The sequence below is a fragment of the Carcharhinus amblyrhynchos genome, unplaced genomic scaffold (genome assembly GCF_965287045.1).
Source record: "Carcharhinus amblyrhynchos unplaced genomic scaffold, sCarAmb.v2.hapA scaffold_538, whole genome shotgun sequence".
In the NCBI taxonomy this organism is placed as follows: domain Eukaryota; kingdom Metazoa; phylum Chordata; class Chondrichthyes; order Carcharhiniformes; family Carcharhinidae; genus Carcharhinus; species Carcharhinus amblyrhynchos.
The window spans coordinates 59,756-77,500 of NW_027650278.1; the positions used below are offsets into that span (position 1 = coordinate 59,756).

The 17,745-nt window shown below is 51.6% G+C and overlaps 1 protein-coding gene across 5 annotated transcripts in view; it reads right to left on the minus strand.

Annotated features, from left to right (window-relative positions):
* Window positions 1–17,745, minus strand: part of ctnnd1 (catenin (cadherin-associated protein), delta 1) — a 42,767-nt gene that overhangs the window by 11,167 nt on the left and 13,855 nt on the right. For 3 of the 5 annotated variants that reach the window (XM_080184055.1, XM_080184054.1, XM_080184059.1), the window contains exons 6-13: window positions 15,389–15,855; window positions 14,663–14,846; window positions 12,814–12,931; window positions 12,529–12,688; window positions 10,888–10,905; window positions 8,079–8,144; window positions 5,475–5,602; window positions 1,166–1,316 (exon numbers count right to left, since the gene is read on the minus strand). In XM_080184055.1, coding sequence (XP_080040181.1) covers window positions 1,166–1,316; window positions 5,475–5,602; window positions 8,079–8,144; window positions 10,888–10,905; window positions 12,529–12,688; window positions 12,814–12,931; window positions 14,663–14,846; window positions 15,389–15,855 — 1,292 coding nt within the window. The remainder of the gene's footprint in view (window positions 1–1,165; window positions 1,317–5,474; window positions 5,603–8,078; window positions 8,145–10,887; window positions 10,906–12,528; window positions 12,689–12,813; window positions 12,932–14,662; window positions 14,847–15,388; window positions 15,856–17,745) is intronic. The other 2 variants (XM_080184057.1, XM_080184056.1) reach the window with 1 other exon arrangement.

Below are 17,745 nucleotides of genomic sequence, written 5' to 3' on the forward strand. Positions count from 1 at the left end.
GGGACAGTTAGGGGATTAGAGGGAAGGGCTTCGATGGGACAGTTAGGGGATTAGAGGGAAGGTCTTCGATGGGACAGTTAGGGGATTAGAGGGATGGTCTTCGATGGGACAGTTAGGGGATTAGAGGGAAGGTCTTCGATGGGACAGTTAGGGGATTAGAGGGATGGTCTTCGATGGGACAGTTAGGGGATTAGAGGGATGGTCTTCGATGGGACAGTTAGGGGATTAGAGGGATGGTCTTCGATGGGACAGTTAGGGGATTAGAGGGAAGGGCTTCGATGGGACAGTTAGGGGATTAGAGGGATGGTCTTCGATGGGACAGTTAGGGGATTAGAGGGATGGTCTTCGATGGGACAGTTAGGGGATTAGAGGGAAGGTCTTCGATGGGACAGTTAGGGGATTAGAGGGAAGGGCTTCGATGGGACAGTTAGGGGATTAGAGGGAAGGGCTTCGATGGGACAGTTAAGGGATTAGGTACAAGTTCTGAGTTTAGAATTTTGAGTTCTCAGGGATACAGCTCTTTTGAAATGCAGGGTAGTGAACAACCTGGGATGGAAGCTTACAGGTGATGCTGTTCCAATGCACCCAGAACCCTACTCCTTCTCAGTTTAGCTCAGTTGGTTGGTGATGCAGAGCAATGCCAATAGCCTGTGTTCAATTTACTGACCGATGTTATTCATGAAGACCCCTCCCTCTCAACGTTGACCCTCACCCAAGGTATGGGCATCTGGGACTGTGGCAACTTTACCTTCACCCTGTAGGTGGTGGGTTTGGAAGGTGCTGCCTAAGGAGCCTTGGTGAGTCACTGCAGGGCATCTTGTAGATGGTACACACGACTGTCACTGTGTGTCGGGGGTGGAGGGAGTGAGTGTTTGTGGTTAGCGTGTCGATCGAGCGGGGCTGCTTTGTCCTGGATGGTGTCGAGCTTCTCCAGTGTTGTTAGGAGCCGCACCCATCCAGGCAAGTGGAGAGTATTCCATCACACTCCTGACTTGTGTCCTTGTAGATGGTGGACAGGCTTTGGGAGGGAGTCAGGAGGTGAGTTACTCTCCGCAGGATCCCCAGCCTCTGACCTGCTCTGGGAGCCACTGTGTTTATATGGCTGGGTCCCAGTTCCAAGATGAACCTCTCTTCCTGTTTCGGGAGATGCGGTGGACGAGCTCACCTATCAACTCTTTGTTCCGTGCATCGAGTGAGAGATTCCGCAGTGCGCCAGATACGGCCTTGACCACCCGGTCATTCTCATGCGTGAGACGCTCAGCGATGCTGGACAACCCTTTCTCCTGCCTGACCATCGATCGGATGTAGCGGCCATACTAGTGGGAAAGAGAGGACAAACATCAAAACGTGAACAGAAGACACGCCTCAAAAGCCTAGCGGTGACCACCTACCCGTTTTCCCGTCACGCTGGAATTTCAGCATACCTGACCTGTAGCCCAGTCCCCGGCTTCTGCACCCCGTTCACACACTTACCAGCAACCATTCGGAACCTCGAGCCCGCTCTACCATCCAACACAATCTTCAGCTAATTTTCAACCTCCAATCAGCTTTCCCGCTCGCTTCCCATAAGAACATAAGAAATAGGAGCAGGAGTAGGCCATCTAGCCCTTCGAGCCTGCCCCGCCATTCAATAAGATCATGGCTGATCTGAAGTGGCTCAGTTCCACTTTCCTGCTTTCTCCCCATAACCCTTAATTCCCCTATCAAAAACCTATCCACCCGTGACTCAAATATATTTAGCGAGGTAGCCTCCACCACTTCAATGGGCAGAGAATTCCAGAGATTCACCCCTCTTTGAGTGAAGAAGTTCCTCCCCAACTCTGATCTAAACGGCACCCCCCCACTTATCTTGAGGCTGTGCCTTCTAGTCCTGCTGTCCTTTCTAAGCGGCAAGAATCTCTCTACCTCTACCCTATCCATCCCCTTCATTAGCTTATATATCTCTATAAGATTCCCCCTCATCCTTCTAAACTCCAACAAGTACAGACCCAGTCTATTTAGTCTCTCTTCATAGTCCAACCCCCTCATCTCCGGTATCAGCCTAGTGAACCTCCTCTGCACTCCCTCCAAGGCCAATATATCCTTTCACAAGTGCAGCGACCAAAACTGCACACAGTACTCCAGCTGCGGCCTCACCAATGCCCTGTACAGTTGCAGAAAGACCTCCCTACTTTTATATTCTATCCCCCTCGCTATAAAGGCCAACATTCCATTCGCCTTCTTGATCACCTGCTGCACCTGCAGACTGGGTTTTTGCGACTCATGCACAAGGACCCCCAGGTCCCTCTGCACCGTAGCATGCTGCAGCTTTTCACCCTTTAAATAGTAATCCCTCCTACTATTATTTCTGCCAAGGTGGATAATCTCACACTTGCTAACATTATACTCAATCTGCCAGGTCCTCGCCCACTCGCTCAGCCTATCCAGATGTCTCTGCAGACTTTCTACACCCTCCGCGCAATTTGCTTTTCCCCTCATCTTTATGTCATCAGCAAATTCTGTCACCCTACACTCAGCCCCCTCCTCTAGATCATCTATATAAATGGTAAATAGTTGAGGCCCCAGCACCGATCCCTGTGGCACTCCACTAGTCACCAACCGCCAACCAGAATAGCACCCATCGATACCAACTCTCTGCTTCCTATTAGACAACCAATCCTCTATCCACACTAACACCTTACCCCCAACTCCATGCACCCTAACCTTCTGTAGCAACCTTTTATGAGGCACCTTATCAAACGCCTTTTGGAAATCTAAAAACACCACATCCACTGGTTCCCCTCTGTCTACCGCACTAGTCACATCCTCATAGAAATCCAATAAATTTGTCAAACACGACCTCCCCTTAACAAATCCGTGCTGCGTCTGCTCAATCAAACCATTCTTTTCTTGGTGCCTCGCTATTTCTTCTTTGATGACAGATTCTAGCATTTTTCCAACTACAGACGTTAAACTAACCGGCCTGTAATTCCCTGCCTTTTGTCTGCTACCTTTTTTAAACAGCAGCGTAACATTAGCCATTTTCCAATCTTCCGGTACTTCCCTGGAATCCAGCGAATTTTGATAAATAATTACTAAGGCATCCACTATCACCTCTGCCATTTCTTTCAGAACCCTGGGATGTATTCCATCCAGTCCCGGGGACTTGTTCACCTTCAGTCCCATTAGTCTATCAAGCACTACCTCTCTAGTGACAGTAATCGCATCCCATGGCTCGACAGACTGGAGAGGCTGATTGTGGACAAGTCCCCAGGACCGGATGGAATGCATCCAAGGGTTCTGAAAGAAATGGCGGAGGTGATAGTGGATGCCTTGGTGGTTATTTTCCAGACGTCGCTAGATTCCGGGGAAGTGCCGGAAGATTGGAAAGCGGCTAATGTTACGCCGTTGTTTAAGAAGGGTGCCAGGCAAAAGGCGGGGAATTATAGGCCAGTTAGTTTAACGTCTGTTGTAGGTAAAATGTTGGAATCCGTCATCAAGGAGGAAATACCGAGACATCTTGAGGGGAATTGCTTGATAGAGCAGACGCAGCACGGTTTCATTAAGGGGAAGTCGTGTCTGACAAATTTACTGGAGTTCTATGAGGATGTGTCTAGGGCGGTGGATAGAGGAGAGCCGGTGGATATGGTCTTTCTTGATTTTCAGAAGGCGTTTGACAAGGTACCTCACAAGAGGTTATTGCAGAAGGTCAGGGGACATGGAGTTGGGGGTAGGGTGTTAGCGTGGATAGAGGACTGGTTGTCAAATAGGAGGCAGAGAGTGGGGGTCAATGGGTGCTATTCGGATTGACGGTTGGTGACTAGTGTAGTGCCTCAGGGGTCGGTGCTGGGGCCTCAGCTATTTACCATTTATATAGATGATCTGGAGGAGGGAACCGAGTGTATGGTGTCGAAATTTGCTGATGACACCAAGATTGGTGGAAAGGCAAATTGTGCGGAGGGTGTGGAGAGTCTGCAGAAGGATCTAGATAGGCTGGGCGAATGGGCCAGGAACTGGCAAATGGAATTTAATGTTGGCAAGTGCGAGGTGGTCCACTTTGGTAGGAATAATGGTAGGAAGGATTATTACTTATGTGGCGAAAAACTGCAGCAGGCGACGGTGCAGAGGGACCTCGGGGTCCTTGTGCATGAGTCGCAAAAACCCAGCCTGCAGGTGCAGCAGGTGGTCAGGAAGGCGAATGGGATGCTGGCCTTCATAGCGAGGGGGATTGAATATAAAAGTAGGGAGGTCTTGCTGCGGCTGTATAGGGCATTGGTGAGGCCGCAGCTGGAGTACTGTGTGCAGTTTTGGGCGCCGTACTTACGCAAGGATATTTTGGCCTTGGAGGGAGTGCAGAGGAGGTTTACTAGGCTGATACCGGAGTTGAGGGGGTTGAGCTATGAGAGAGGCTGAATAAACTAGGCTTGTACTCGTTAGAGTTTAGAAGAATGAGGGGAGATCTCATTGAGACGTATAAGATGATGAATGGGATGGACAGGATAGAGGTGGAGAGACTCTTCCCGCTCAGAAAGGACAGTAGGACTAGGGGGCACAGCCTCAAGATAAAGGGGGGGCAGTTTAGAACGGAGTTGAGGAGGAACTTCTTCACTGAAAGGGTGGCGAATCTCTGGAATTCTCTGCCTGTTGAAGTGGTGGAGGCTGCCTCGCTAAATATTTTTAAGAAGAGGGTTGTTGGGTTTTTGATAAGAGAGGGGATTAAGGGTTATGGGGAGAGGGCGGGAATGTGGAACTGAGCCACGACAGATCAGCCATGATCTTATTGAATGGCGGGGCAGGCTCGAAGGGCCAGATGGCCTACTCCTGCTCCTATTTCTTATGTTCTTATATACCCTCGGCATCCAAAACAAACCTCTCCATCTCAGTCTCTGATATTCCCAGAGACTGAGTGTCTGCAGCTCTCAGGGCTAGAGAGGGGGTGCTGACTCTCACAGCAATCAAGAAGTGTTTAGATGAGCACTTGAAATGCCAAAGCCCACAAGGCTATGAAGCAACAATGATTGGGATATGGGATTAGAAGTTGCGGGGTTTGAATTTGATCAGTGGATGCCCTCTCCGTGCTGTAGACCTCTACGTAGGTCAGGCTGAGTAAAGGTGGCTGATTTATTGACCCAAATGAGTTTTTAAAACGAGAACAGATGATGGCTCCACGTTCGCCATCACCGAGACTAACTCTTAATTTCAGATTTTATGAACGGAAGCTGAACTCCTCCGGCCAATTTGACCCTGAGCCTTTAGCCTGGGCTGTGAATGAGGAGTTTAGTGGCGTTATACCACAAGGCCATCATTTTCTTCCAACACCCTCTTCCGAGAGCTCTGTTGTGTCCCAGTCTTCCCATTTGGGGTCTCCAGCATCCCCCCCACCCTGCACGCCCAGCCCTCACTGGGCTGAGGTGACCGAGGTCAAGGTTCTTTGGCAAGGCTGACAGCGGGATTCATTTCCCCGTTCCCCCACCCCCTGATCCCAGCACACTCACCGTCCAGCGACCCGCACACAGGTTCTGCAGAGCTCCAGCCACCGCTTCCAGCACCGCGGCGTTCTTCGACTCCTTCATTAGTGAGAGGTAAACACGCACTACTTCAGGCTGGTACAGCAGCTCATAACCTGCGGCAACATGGGGAGGGGGGGGGACACACGGTCAGAGCAAAACCCAAAAGGGAAGCCCCTCTTCCCCTCCCCCTCCCTGACTTGTGAACGTGCTCCATCCATCAATCCCCTTTGCCCAAATGTTGGCCAGAACACAACATTCATCCCGTCTGCCATCAACCTGTCCAGATAGTGTCAGAGATCTGTGGACACGCATCCCAAGGTGCCTGTGTTTGTCCACACTTTTCCTTATTCTATCATTTATGATGTATCCCCTTGTCTCAGTCGCCCTCTCCAAACACAGCAGCTCCCACTTCTGCAGATTAAACTGCATTTGCTGCTTCTCTGCCCAGCTATCCAGAGACCAGATCAACAACAACCTAACCTGGTCCCTCCACGCTGATGCAATAGTTAAGGAAGCTAAGGAAGCCCACCAACACCTCTATTTTCTCAGGCGGTTAATTCAGCATACCTGCTACGACCCTCACCAATTTTTAAAGATGCACCATAGAAAGCATCCTTGCTGGATCTATCACAGCTCAGTCTGGGCTCCTGCTCTGCCCAAGACCGCAAGGAACTACAAAGGGTTGTGAATGTAGCCCCCAATCCATCACACAAACCAGCCTCCCATCCATTGACTCTGTCTACACTTCCCGCTGCCTCGGGAGAAGCGGCCGGCATAATTAAGGAAACCCGCACACCCCGGACATTCTCTCTTTCACCTTCTTTCGTCGGGAAAAAAGGTACAAAAGTCTGAGGTCCCGTACCGACCGACTCAAGAACAGCTTCTTCCCTGCTGCTGTCAGACTTTTGAATGGACCGACCTCACATTAAATTGATCTTTCTCTACACCCTCGCAGTGACTGTAACACTACATTCTGCACCCTCTCCTTTCCTTCTCCCCTCTGTAAACATAGACACTAAAAGGAGGAGGCCATTCGGCCCTTCCAGCCTGGCCCACCATTCATTTTGATCATGGCTGATCATCAAATTCAATATCCTGATCGTCCCCCCCCATATCCCTCGATCCCTTTAGCCGCAAGAGCGATATCTAATTTCTTCCTGAAATCACACAACGTTTTGGCCTCAACTATTTTCTGTGGGAGTGAACGCCACACATTCCCCACCCTCTGGGTGAAGAAATTTCCTTCACCTCAGTTCTAAAAGGTTTCCCCCTTATCCTCAAACTCTGACCCCCTCGTTCTGGACTCCCCTCACCATCAGGAACATTCTTTCTGAATCTACCCTGTCTAATCCTGTGTGAATTTTATAAGTTGGGGTCCAAGCACAGACCCCAGAACCCCCGTAATCACTGCCTGCCAATCAGAAAAATACCCATTTATCCCAACTCTTTGCTTCCCATCCGCTAATCAGCTTTCTATCCATCTCAAGATACTCCCCACAATCCCACGTGATTTAACTCTGCATAGTAGCCCCTTCTGAAAGTCTAAATAAACCACATCCACTGGTTCTCCTCAGTCAACTCTACTAGTTACAGCCTCAAAAAATCCCAATAGATTCATCAAGCAGGATGTCCCTCTTGTAAATCCATGTGACTTTGTCTGATTATAGCCTTTCACATACTGAGTCATGGAATCCCTGATAACGGACTCCAGCAATTTCCCCAGTACTGACGTTAGGCTCACTGCTCTATAGTTCCCTGTTTTCTCTCTACCTCCCTTTTAGAATATTAGTACCTACCCTCCAATCTGCAGGAACTGTTCCAGAGCCCAAAGAATTTTAGAAACCACAGAATCCCTACAGTGCAGGAGGGAGCTATTCAGTCCATTGAGTATGCACCAACAACAATACCATCTCAGCTCTATCCCCATAATCCTGTATGTACCTCGCTAAACCCGCTAACCTATGCGTTCCAGGACACTAAGGGGCAATGCACCTAACCTGTCAATGCACCTGGCCAATGCACCTAATCTGCATATCTTTGGACTGTGGGAGGAAATCAGAGCACCCGGAGGAAACCCACAGAAACACGGGGAGAACGTGCAGACTGCGCACAGACAGTGACCCAAGACTGGGAACCGAATCCGGTTCCCTGGCGCTAAGAGGCAGCAGTGCTAACCCACTGCGCCATCGTGCCGTGATTTTGGAAAACAACCAATGATCTATTATTTCCAGGGTGACTTCCTTAAGTACTCTGGAATGAAGATTATCAGGACCTGGAGATTTATCTGCCTTCAATTCCATCAATTTCCCCAAAACCATTTCTCTACTGATGCTAATTTCCTTCAGCTTCTCTACGAACGGTATGCTTTGTCGTGTAGCACACAAGAAACAATACTTTTCACTGTATCCCAATACATGACGATAATAAATCAAATCCTTTTCCTTCGCCCCTCTGTACTTTACGAACAATATGCTTTATTTGTATAGTGCAGAATACTTGTCACTGTATCCCAGTCCACGTGACAATAGTAATCTCTCCCTCCTCTCCCCGCCCCACCCCCGACCAAGCTCAATCAGAGCGGCTCCTTACCTTTCGCTGGGGTAGCCCTCTTGGGAATTTCCACATCCACCCCGGGGTCATCGATGCCTTTCCTACCTGGACAGCAGAGAAAGAGGCAGATGTGAGCAGAAGCATCGCTATTCCCTCCCTCACGCCAACAACATCTCCCCACTTCCCTTGGACGAGGGGGACAGCTCAGGTGCCACAGCGGGAGTGACACAGGGCAGGGCTATCGGGGAGGGGGGGGGGGGTCACTGCCCCTCTGAGCTGACCCCTAGCCCCGTTCTGGTATCCAGAGAAATGGGGCGCTCACTCGCCACTGCCCCACACCCTCCAACAGGTTAATGGTGCAGCAGTTCCCCAGTCTGACCAAGAGGGGGCAATGCCGAATGGAGCCAGACTGCCCCCTGTTGGCCGACAGATAAGACTGCAGGTCAGACATAAACTGACCCTTCACCCTCAGTGACCCTGGGGGTACAGAAAAGGTCACCACTTACAGGGGCCCACACGCAAACTCAACCAGAAGACTGAAACAAGACTGGAAACTATTCTCGGCAACAAAACTAACTCCAGGAACAGTGGGAATATCCAGACTGGAAGGAATCCTGGGAAAGCCAATTGCTGACCCTGACTATAAAGTAGATGAGGGGGAACTGCCAGGGTAAAGTAGAGGGAGCTTTACTCTGTATCTAACCCCGTGCTGTACCTGTCCTGGGAGTGTTTGATGGGGACAGTGTAGTGGGAGCTTTACTCTGTATCTAACCCCGTGCTGTCCCTGTCCTGGGAGTGTTTGATTGGGGGACAGTGTAGAGGGAGCTTTACTCTGTATCTAACCCCGTGCTGTACCTGTCCTGGGAGTGTTTGATGGGGGGACAGTGTAGAGGGAGCTTTACTCTGTATCTAACCCCGTGCTGTACCTGTCCTGGGAGTGTTTGATGGGGGGACAGTGTAGAGGGAGCTTTACTCTGTATCTAACCCCGTGCTGTACCTGTCCTGGGAGTGTTTGATGGGGACAGTGTAGTGGGAGCTTTACTCTGTATCTAACCCCGTGCTGTACCTGTCCTGGGAGTGTTTAATGGGGGACAGTGTAGAGGGAGCTTTACTCTGTATCTAACCCCGTGCTGTACCTGTCCTGGGAGTGTTTGATGGGGGGGACAGTGTAGAGGGAGCTTTACTCTGTATCTAACCCCGTGCTGTACCTGTCCTGGGAGTGTTTGATGGGGGGACAGTGTAGAGGGAGTTTTACTCTGTATCTAACCCCGTGCTGTACCTGTCCTGGGAGTGTTTGATGGGGGGACAGTGTACAGGGAGCTTTACTCTGTATCTAACCCCGTGCTGTACCTGTCCTGGGAGTGTTTGATGGGGACAGTGTAGAGGGAGCTTTACTGTGTATCTAACCCCGTGCTGTACCTGTCCTGGGAGTGTTTGATGGGGGACAGTGTAGAGGGAGCTTTACTCTGTATCTAACCCCATGCTGTACCTGTCCTGGGAGTGTTTGATGGGGGGACAGTGTAGAGGGAGCTTTACTCTGTATCTAACCCTGTGCTGTACCTGTCCTGGGAGTGTTTGATGGGGGACAGTGTAGAGGGAGCTTTACTCTGTATCTAACCCCGTGTTGTACCTGTCCTGGGAGTGTTTGATGGGGACAGTGTAGAGGGAGCTTTACTCTGTATCTAACCCTGTGCTGTACCTGTCCTGGGAGTGTTTGATGGGGGGACAGTGTAGAGGGAGCTTTACTCTGTATCTAACCCCATGCTGTACCTGTCCTGGGAGTGTTTGATGGGGGGACAGTGTAGAGGGAGCTTTACTCTGTATCTAACACCGTGCTGTACCTGTCCTGGGAGTGTTTGATGGGGGGGACAGTGTAGAGGGAGCTTTACTCTGTATCTAACCCCGTGTTGTACCTGTCCTGGGAGTGTTTGATGGGGGAAAGTGTAGAGGGAGCTTTAGTCTGTATCTAACCCTGTGCTGCACCTGTCCTGGGAGTGTTTGATGGGGGGGACAGTGTAGAGGGAGCTTTACTCTGTATCTAACCCCGTGCTGTACCTGTCCTGGGAGTGTTTGATGGGGGAAAGTGTAGAGGGAGCTTTAGTCTGTATCTAACCCTGTGCTGCACCTGTCCTGGGAGTGTTTGATGGGGGGACAGTGTAGAGGGAGCTTTACTCTGTATCTAACCCGTGCTGTACCTGTTGCTGAGGAATGCATTGGGATTACTGACACGGTTTTGCCAACTCTATTTTCTTGCTGAAATACATCAGCTTTGCAGCTCAAACATGCTTGCCCTGGTGTTTAAATCCTTATAAAGCCTCTCTGTAACCTATCACTAACCTCCTCCAGCCCCTACACCCCTCCCTATTTCTGTAACCTCCTCCAGCCCCTACACCCCTCCCTATCTCTGCGCTCCTCCAATTCTGGTCTCTCAAACATCCCCCAATTATAATCGCTCCATCATTGGCTGCCATACCTTCAGCTGCCTGGGGGTGGCCCTGAGCTTGGAATTCCCTCCCTAAACATCTCCATCTAACTGATGGACATTTAAAAACTCGTTCTTCGAGCTCCGTTATTGCATGTGGAGATGTCACATCCTTCAGTGCTTGGGAACCTTATCCTATGTTGGAAGACATGTTTGTTTTGGGTAATGGAGGGAGCTGTGATATTTATATCCCTCCTGTTGTTAACCACTGGATCAGTGCTGAACACAGAGAGAGAGAGAGAGAGCGAGCAGCAACAGGTGAACAGCATTCTCCAGCCAGACAGCCCAGTCACATCACACACACAAGCCCCGCAGCAACAGGGGGGAGCCCAGTAGACCCAAGAGCAACAAGGCAGCTTAACTCACCTCTCGAGAACCAGTCCTCTGATAAGCAGGAAGAGAGGGTGAGAGGACACGCAGAGAGAGACAAAGACAGCGAGCGATAGATGGCCGTGGCAAGACACACACACGGAGGCACTCATGGGGGGGGGGGGGGGGGGGGGGGCGGAGAGTGGGAGAGGTGGAGGGAGGATGGAATGAGGGTAGAAAAGTCGGGGGGGGGGGAGGCAGAGGAGAAGCAAAGAGAGGGGGGGAAAAAAAATGAACAAGTGATTAGCCCAGAGTGGTAGAGTAGAGTGGGAGACCCAATCCATCCAGGATCACATCGATTAAACCCAGAACCCCACGCTGCTTTCCATCGGGATCACAGCTCCCGACCTCGAGCCCGTCCAACAGGCCAGGGGTAGGGGAGAGGGTCTGTATACCCTTCCCTCTACATCCTCCGCCAACCACTCTTCCCCTCCTGCTGCACCATCTCAGTCTCTCGAAAATCCCTCCCTCCACACTGCGTAGGTCCCGCTCAACGCCAGCCAGTCCCCTCCCCAGTCCGTCCAGACTTCCCCTCAGCTCCCAGGAGATCGATGCTAACTTTCCTCGGGCAGGAATGCGTCCCGTGATTCAGAAACAGACGAGGCAATCGTCAAGGCGAGGATCTCACTAAGCACCCAACCCCCCCCCCCCCCACCCACCCCCCAGGGCAACGTTACCTACCCCAACAGTACCCTCCTCTCCCCTCCCCACCACCCCCGTCGATCTGCCTCAGATTGGGCCTCCCAACTCTTCACTGGTCAAGATAAAAATCAAACATCGATATCCATGCATGCACGCGCGGGTCAGACAGGACGGCTGGTTAGTGAGGTGGTGTTGATCCAGAGAGTGGCGGTGATTAAAGAAGCTTTGCTTAGATGCCAAAGCCAACATAAAGACACACCCAACATCAGAAAGGTGGACAGGACAGCTTCAGGCCAACCCTGCACATAACGCTCCCATTCTCGCACGAAAGACTGTCCCCCTCCCAAGCGGACAGCTTATCGACGTGTTGAGACACAGAGGTGGAGATGTTTTTGCTTTTTGAATGATGGGGGAGTCAGAGTACTCAGAATCCCTACAGTGCAGGAGGCAGCCATTCGGCCCATTGAACCTGCACTGACAACAATCCCACCAGGCCTCATCACTGTGATCCAAAATACTTACCCTGCTAATCCCCCTGACAATAATTTAGCATGGCCAATCCACCTAACCTGCACATCTTTGGACACAATTGTCCCTTAGTGTCCAACCGACACAGAGCTTCCCAGCACTTGCAAGGGTCTCCAATCACACTGAGTATTCCTCCGCGTGGGGCCCTGATTGGGGTGAAGGTGGAGATTGCATCGGGAGCAAGGATGGGGGTGTGGGCAGTGGAATGTGCGAACACTCCAACCTCCCCCCAGAAGGCACAGAGACAAGCTTACTCAAATGCAAAAATGAACAAAGTGAAGATGCCAAGACAGGAGGATGGTGGGTGTTTAAGAGGACAATGGGGTCGTAGGTTGGGGAAGAGCATGCTGGATAAGGGAGCGCTCCCTCCCATCACTGGAGAACATGTGGGTCTCTGCTGGAACTGGCACAAACATCACGTTGACGTCTCCAGACGCCTGCCGCCACCCCACCTCCTGCAGCCATTACCTTTTCCCTTCTTGCCGCCAAAGCAGCTGGCCTTAGACTGAGAGGACGCCGTGGTGCCTGGCTGGCCAGGCGCTGGTTCCTGGAAGCGCCCGGCGTCCGGGATCTCCCTATGCACCTGGAACGAGAGGTTGCGGAGGAGGCAGACGCAGTTCTCCACCAACTGTAACGCAAAGAACAGATTAGCAAAGAAATCTCCCCCATCCCCAACGTTCGCCCCCTCAGCGCCGAGCCCCCGACAGGGCGGTGCCCCCTCAGCACCGAGCCCCCGACCCCACGCTCTCTGACCTTGCTGTCCACGTCCTTTTGGTCTATTTCTGATTGGACGATGTGCATCAGAGAATCGACCAATCCGCTGCACTCCCGCAGTTTCTGGCGAGCTTCCTTTTTTTCTGAGCTGACATTCCTGAGATCGGGAATAGGAGGTGAGGACAATCATTGCCCCGTCAACAGAGATCCCACACCCCCCTCCTCACCACCAACGCCCCACCCCATCCGTTTACCCACTCGCGACAACACACAATTCCCCATCTGTTCACCTGGACTCCTCCTAGCCTCCACCTTTCCCTCTCCCCCAGGATCTTCTGTATCCATCTTGCCATCTCACCTTTGATCCCATGCAGCTTCCAATTCAGAACAAAGAAAATTACAGCACAGGAACAGGCCCTTCAGCCCCTCCAAGCCTGCACCGACCATGCTGCCCCACTGAACTAAAACCCCCTAACCCTTTTGGGGACCATATCCCTCTATTCCCATCCTATTCATGTACTTGTCCAGATGCCCCTTAAAACTCACTACCATATCCGCTTCCACTCCCTCCCCCAGTAGCGAGTCCCAGGCACCCACCACCCTCTGTGTAAAAAACATCTGCCTCGTACATCTCCTTTAAACCTTGCCCCTCGCACCTTAAACCTGTGCCCCCCCGAGTAATTGACTCTTCCCTGGGAAAAGCTTCTGACTATCCACTCTGTCCATGCCCCTCATAATCTTGTAGACTTCTATCAGGTCTCCCCTCAATCTCCGTCGTTCCAGTGAGAACAAACCAAGTTTCTCCAACCTCTCCTCATAGCTAATGCCCTCCATACCAGGGTAACATCCTGGTAAATCTTTTCTGTACCCTCTCCAAAGCCTCCACATCCTTCTGGTAGTGTGGCGACCAGAATTGAACATTTTACTCCAAGTGCAGCCTCACTAAGGTTCTATAAAGTTACAACGTGACTTACCAATTTTTTAACTCAGTGCCCTGGCCAATGAAGGCGAGCATGCTGTATGCCTTCTTGACTACCTTCTCCACCTGCATTGCCACTTTCAGTGACCTGTGCACCTGTACACCCAGATCCCTCTGCCTATCAATACTCTGAAGGATTCTGCCATTTACTGTATATTTCCTCCCTGTATTAGACCTTCCAAAATACATTACATCACATTTGTCCGGATTAAACTCCATCTGCCATCTCTCCGCCCAAGTCTCCAACTGATCTATATCCTGCTGTATCCTCTGACGGTCCTCATCGCTATCCGCAAATCCACCAACCTTTGTGTCATCCGCAAACTTACTAATCAAACCAGTTACATTCTCCTCCAAATCATTTATATATTTTAAGAAGAGTAAAGGTCCCAGCACTGATCCCTGAGGAACTCCGCTAGTCACAGCCCTCCATTCAGAAGCGCACCCTTCCACTGCTACCCTCTGTGCTCTTTGACCAAGCCAGCTCACCTCTGATCCCACGTGAGTTCACCTTCTGCACCAGTCTGCCATGAGGGACCTTGTTAAAAACCTTACTGAAGTCCATGTAAACAACATCCCCTGCCCTACCCTCAATCATTTCCATCACTTCCTTGATAAATTCGATCAAGTAATGAGACACGACCTCCCCTTCAGAAAACCATGTTGCCTCTTGTTAATACATCCACTTACTTCTAAGTGGGACTAAATCCGGCCTCAAAGAATCCTTGCCAATAATTTTCCTACCACTGATGTGAGGCTCAGTGGCCTGTGATTACCCGGATTATTCTTGCTACCCTTCTTAAACAAAGGAACAACATTGCTGAGGGGAAATCAGTGGGTTGTGGGGCGGGTCTGGGTGTGGAGAGAAAGGTGGGGGGTGGGGGAAGGGAGGGGAAGAGGGGGGAGTACCTGAGGCATCCGGCTGTGTTGGTCAGAACGCCCTCCCACTCCACGTGCCGGGGCTTGGAGTCCTCATTGGGTTCGTTTTCCCAGCCAGAATGCGGGATAATGACTTCGTCACAGAGGGCAGGAACTGCATGCTCAACAATCTCCATCTTCACCGCGTCATGGGAGGAGAGATTCCAGAGAGTCCCTGTAACAGGGGTGAGAGAGAGAGAGAGAGAGAGAGAGAGCGTCAGACTGATGGAGGAGAAGTTGGGGGGCGGGGGGGGGGGGAGGGGAGTGGTGGGTCAAACTAACTGAGAAGAGAGCGAGTGAGACAGAGCGCGTCAGACTGACGGCGGAGAGAGAGAGAGAGAGAGAGTGTCAGACCAATTTGGGGGGGGGGGGGGGGTGGAGAATGAAGCAAGCAGGCGTGGGGGGCGGGGGCGAGCATGTCAGACCAAGGGGAGAGAGGAGGAGAGAAACAGACAGAGTCCATTAGACAAAGGAGGGAAGGGGGACTGGAAGAGAGAGAGAGAGAGAGAGACACACACAGAGACAGATGGAGAAAGATCACAGTATCAGGTGAACATGGTAAATGTCATTATAAACGTCAGCCCTTGCTTTAACCACAGGCACAAACTGATTGGGGTAACGTAGTCGGGTCGGTGCTGACGGAGCGCCCGCACCGCACCGCCGGGGTGGGGGGGGGGGGGGGCGGGGGTGGGGGTCGCTGTCTTCCGGCCAACATACCGGTGATGACCTCGTTGAGATCCATGTCTCGTGCCTTCCTGAGCAGGCGGACGAGCGAGGGGACGCCGTCACAGTTCTTGATGGCCTTCTTGTTGTCGGGGTCACGGCCGTACGAGATGTTCTTGAGGGCCCCGCAGGCACCATGGTGGACCTCCTTCTTGGGGTGGTCGAGGAGCTCCACCAGCACGGGGATCCCCTTGAGGCGTCGCACCTCCGTCTTCACCTTGTCGTTGCGGTAACACAGATGCTGGAGGTAGGCGGCCGCGTTCGACTTCACTGCATCCAGCTTGTAATTCAGCATGGCAATCACCTCGGGCAGCTCCGGCTGCCGCCACGCCGTCGGGTCCTTGCGGGCGCTCTGCAGGCTGGCCATGCTGCCTGCCCGTTCCTGCTGGGCCAGGGGGGCCCAGTAATAACCCTCGTGCTCCGAGCGCATGTCATCCGACAGCGGGTCGTCAAAGCTCCTGCTATGGGAAGCAAGACAACAGGACATTAGGAACCAGTACCCACCACAGCCCCCTATCCCTGCCCCTCCCCACCCCCCATAAACCGAAGACCACCTTTTATGGGGTGGAATTAGGACATCAACAATATGATATTCAGTGGGAGTGCTTGGGGTCTGGAGAGGGGCGATCCTTCGAGTCCTGATGAGACGGCTATGTTTTAAACTGTCTCCCTTAACTGAAGGAAAACTGAGTTGTTGGGTTTCAGGCAGGTGAAGGGGGATATAACCTTATGACAAATCTGCTCAGAGACAAGCCCACATGACCAGGGTGCTATGGAGACAAAAACTCAAATCAACGTCTATTTTCACACAAGGACCGACAAAAAAGAGGGGGCAGGGGTGGGGGGGTGGTTTCACTCAGAGATCTGGGGGCAAATGAAAATGGCTACTGCCACGCCAGCTGGAAAAAAGTCAGATGTCAATCGCCAAGCAGAATGCTGGTGGGAACAATAGCCCTGTTGGAGAGGCTGTGGAGATTCATAGATTCCCAGATTGGCAGTGGCTGCCAAAAGTCATTCTCAATCAAATTCAGGATCAAATGAGGGGACTCCTAAAATGCCTCCAAAAACACTAACCTGGGTGTGGCAGGGGCGTGAGAGCCTGCCAAAACCAAAGGAAGCAGATAAATTGTCAGAATGTGACACATGAATTAGGAGCGTGGCGTGAAGTTTGGAGTTATGTTAACTGGGGAGGGGCGGGGGGGTAACGTTTTCGTGACTTGCGTCTCAACAACCTGTTGTACAATATTTGCTCAGTGTTGGTTTTAATTTGTTACAGTAAAAATGTCCTAAAATGAGAAACCTTTGCTCGCAATTGCAATGCATCGGTCATGGGAAAATTCCCTCCCCTTTCCAAAGGCACACAACGTAACGTTGATGGAGCTTTACTCTGTATCTAACCCCGTGCTGTACCTGTCCTGGGAGTGTTTGATGGGGGGACAGTGTAGAGGGAGCTTTACTCTGTATCTAACCCCGTGCTGTACCTGTCCTGGGAGTGTTTGATGGGGGGGACAGTGTAGAGGGAGCTTTACTCTGTATCTAACCCCGTGCTGTACCTGTCCTGGGAGTGTTTGATGGGGGGACAGTGTAGAGGGAGCTTTACTCTGTATCTAACCCTGTGCTGTACCTGTCCTGGGAGTGTTTGATGGGGGGGACAGTGTAGAGGGAGCTTTACTCTGTATCTAACCCCGTGCTGTACCTGTCCTGGGAGTGTTTGATGGGGGACAGTGTAGAGGGAGCTTTACTCTGTATCTAACCCCGTGCCGTACCTGTCCTGGGAGTGTTTGATGGTGGACAGTGTAGAGGGAGCTTTACTCTGTATCTAACCCCGTGCTGTACCTGTCCTGGGAGTGTTTGATGGGGGGACAGTGTAGAGGGAGCTTTACTCTGTATCAAACCCCGTGCTGTACCTGTCCTGGGAGTGTTTGATGGGGGGACAGTGTAGAGGGAGCTTTACTCTGTATCTAACCCCATGCTGTACCTGTCCTGGGAGTGTTTGATGGGGGGGACAGTGTAGAGGGAGCTTTACTCTGTATCTAACCCCGTGCTGTACCTGTCCTGGGAGTGTTTGATGGGGGGGACAGTGTAGAGGGAGCTTTACTCTGTATCTAACCCCGTGCTGTATCTGTCCTGGGAGTGTTTGATGGGGACAGTGTAGAGGGAGCTTTACTCTGTATCTAACCCCGTGCTGTACCTGTCCTGGGAGTGTTTGATGGGGACAGTGTAGAGGGAGCTTTACTCTGTATCTAACCCCGTGCTGTACCTGTCCTGGGAGTGTTTGATGGGGGGACAGTGTAGAGAGAGCTTTACTCTGTATCTAACCCCGTGCTGTACCTGTCCTGGGAGTGTTTGAT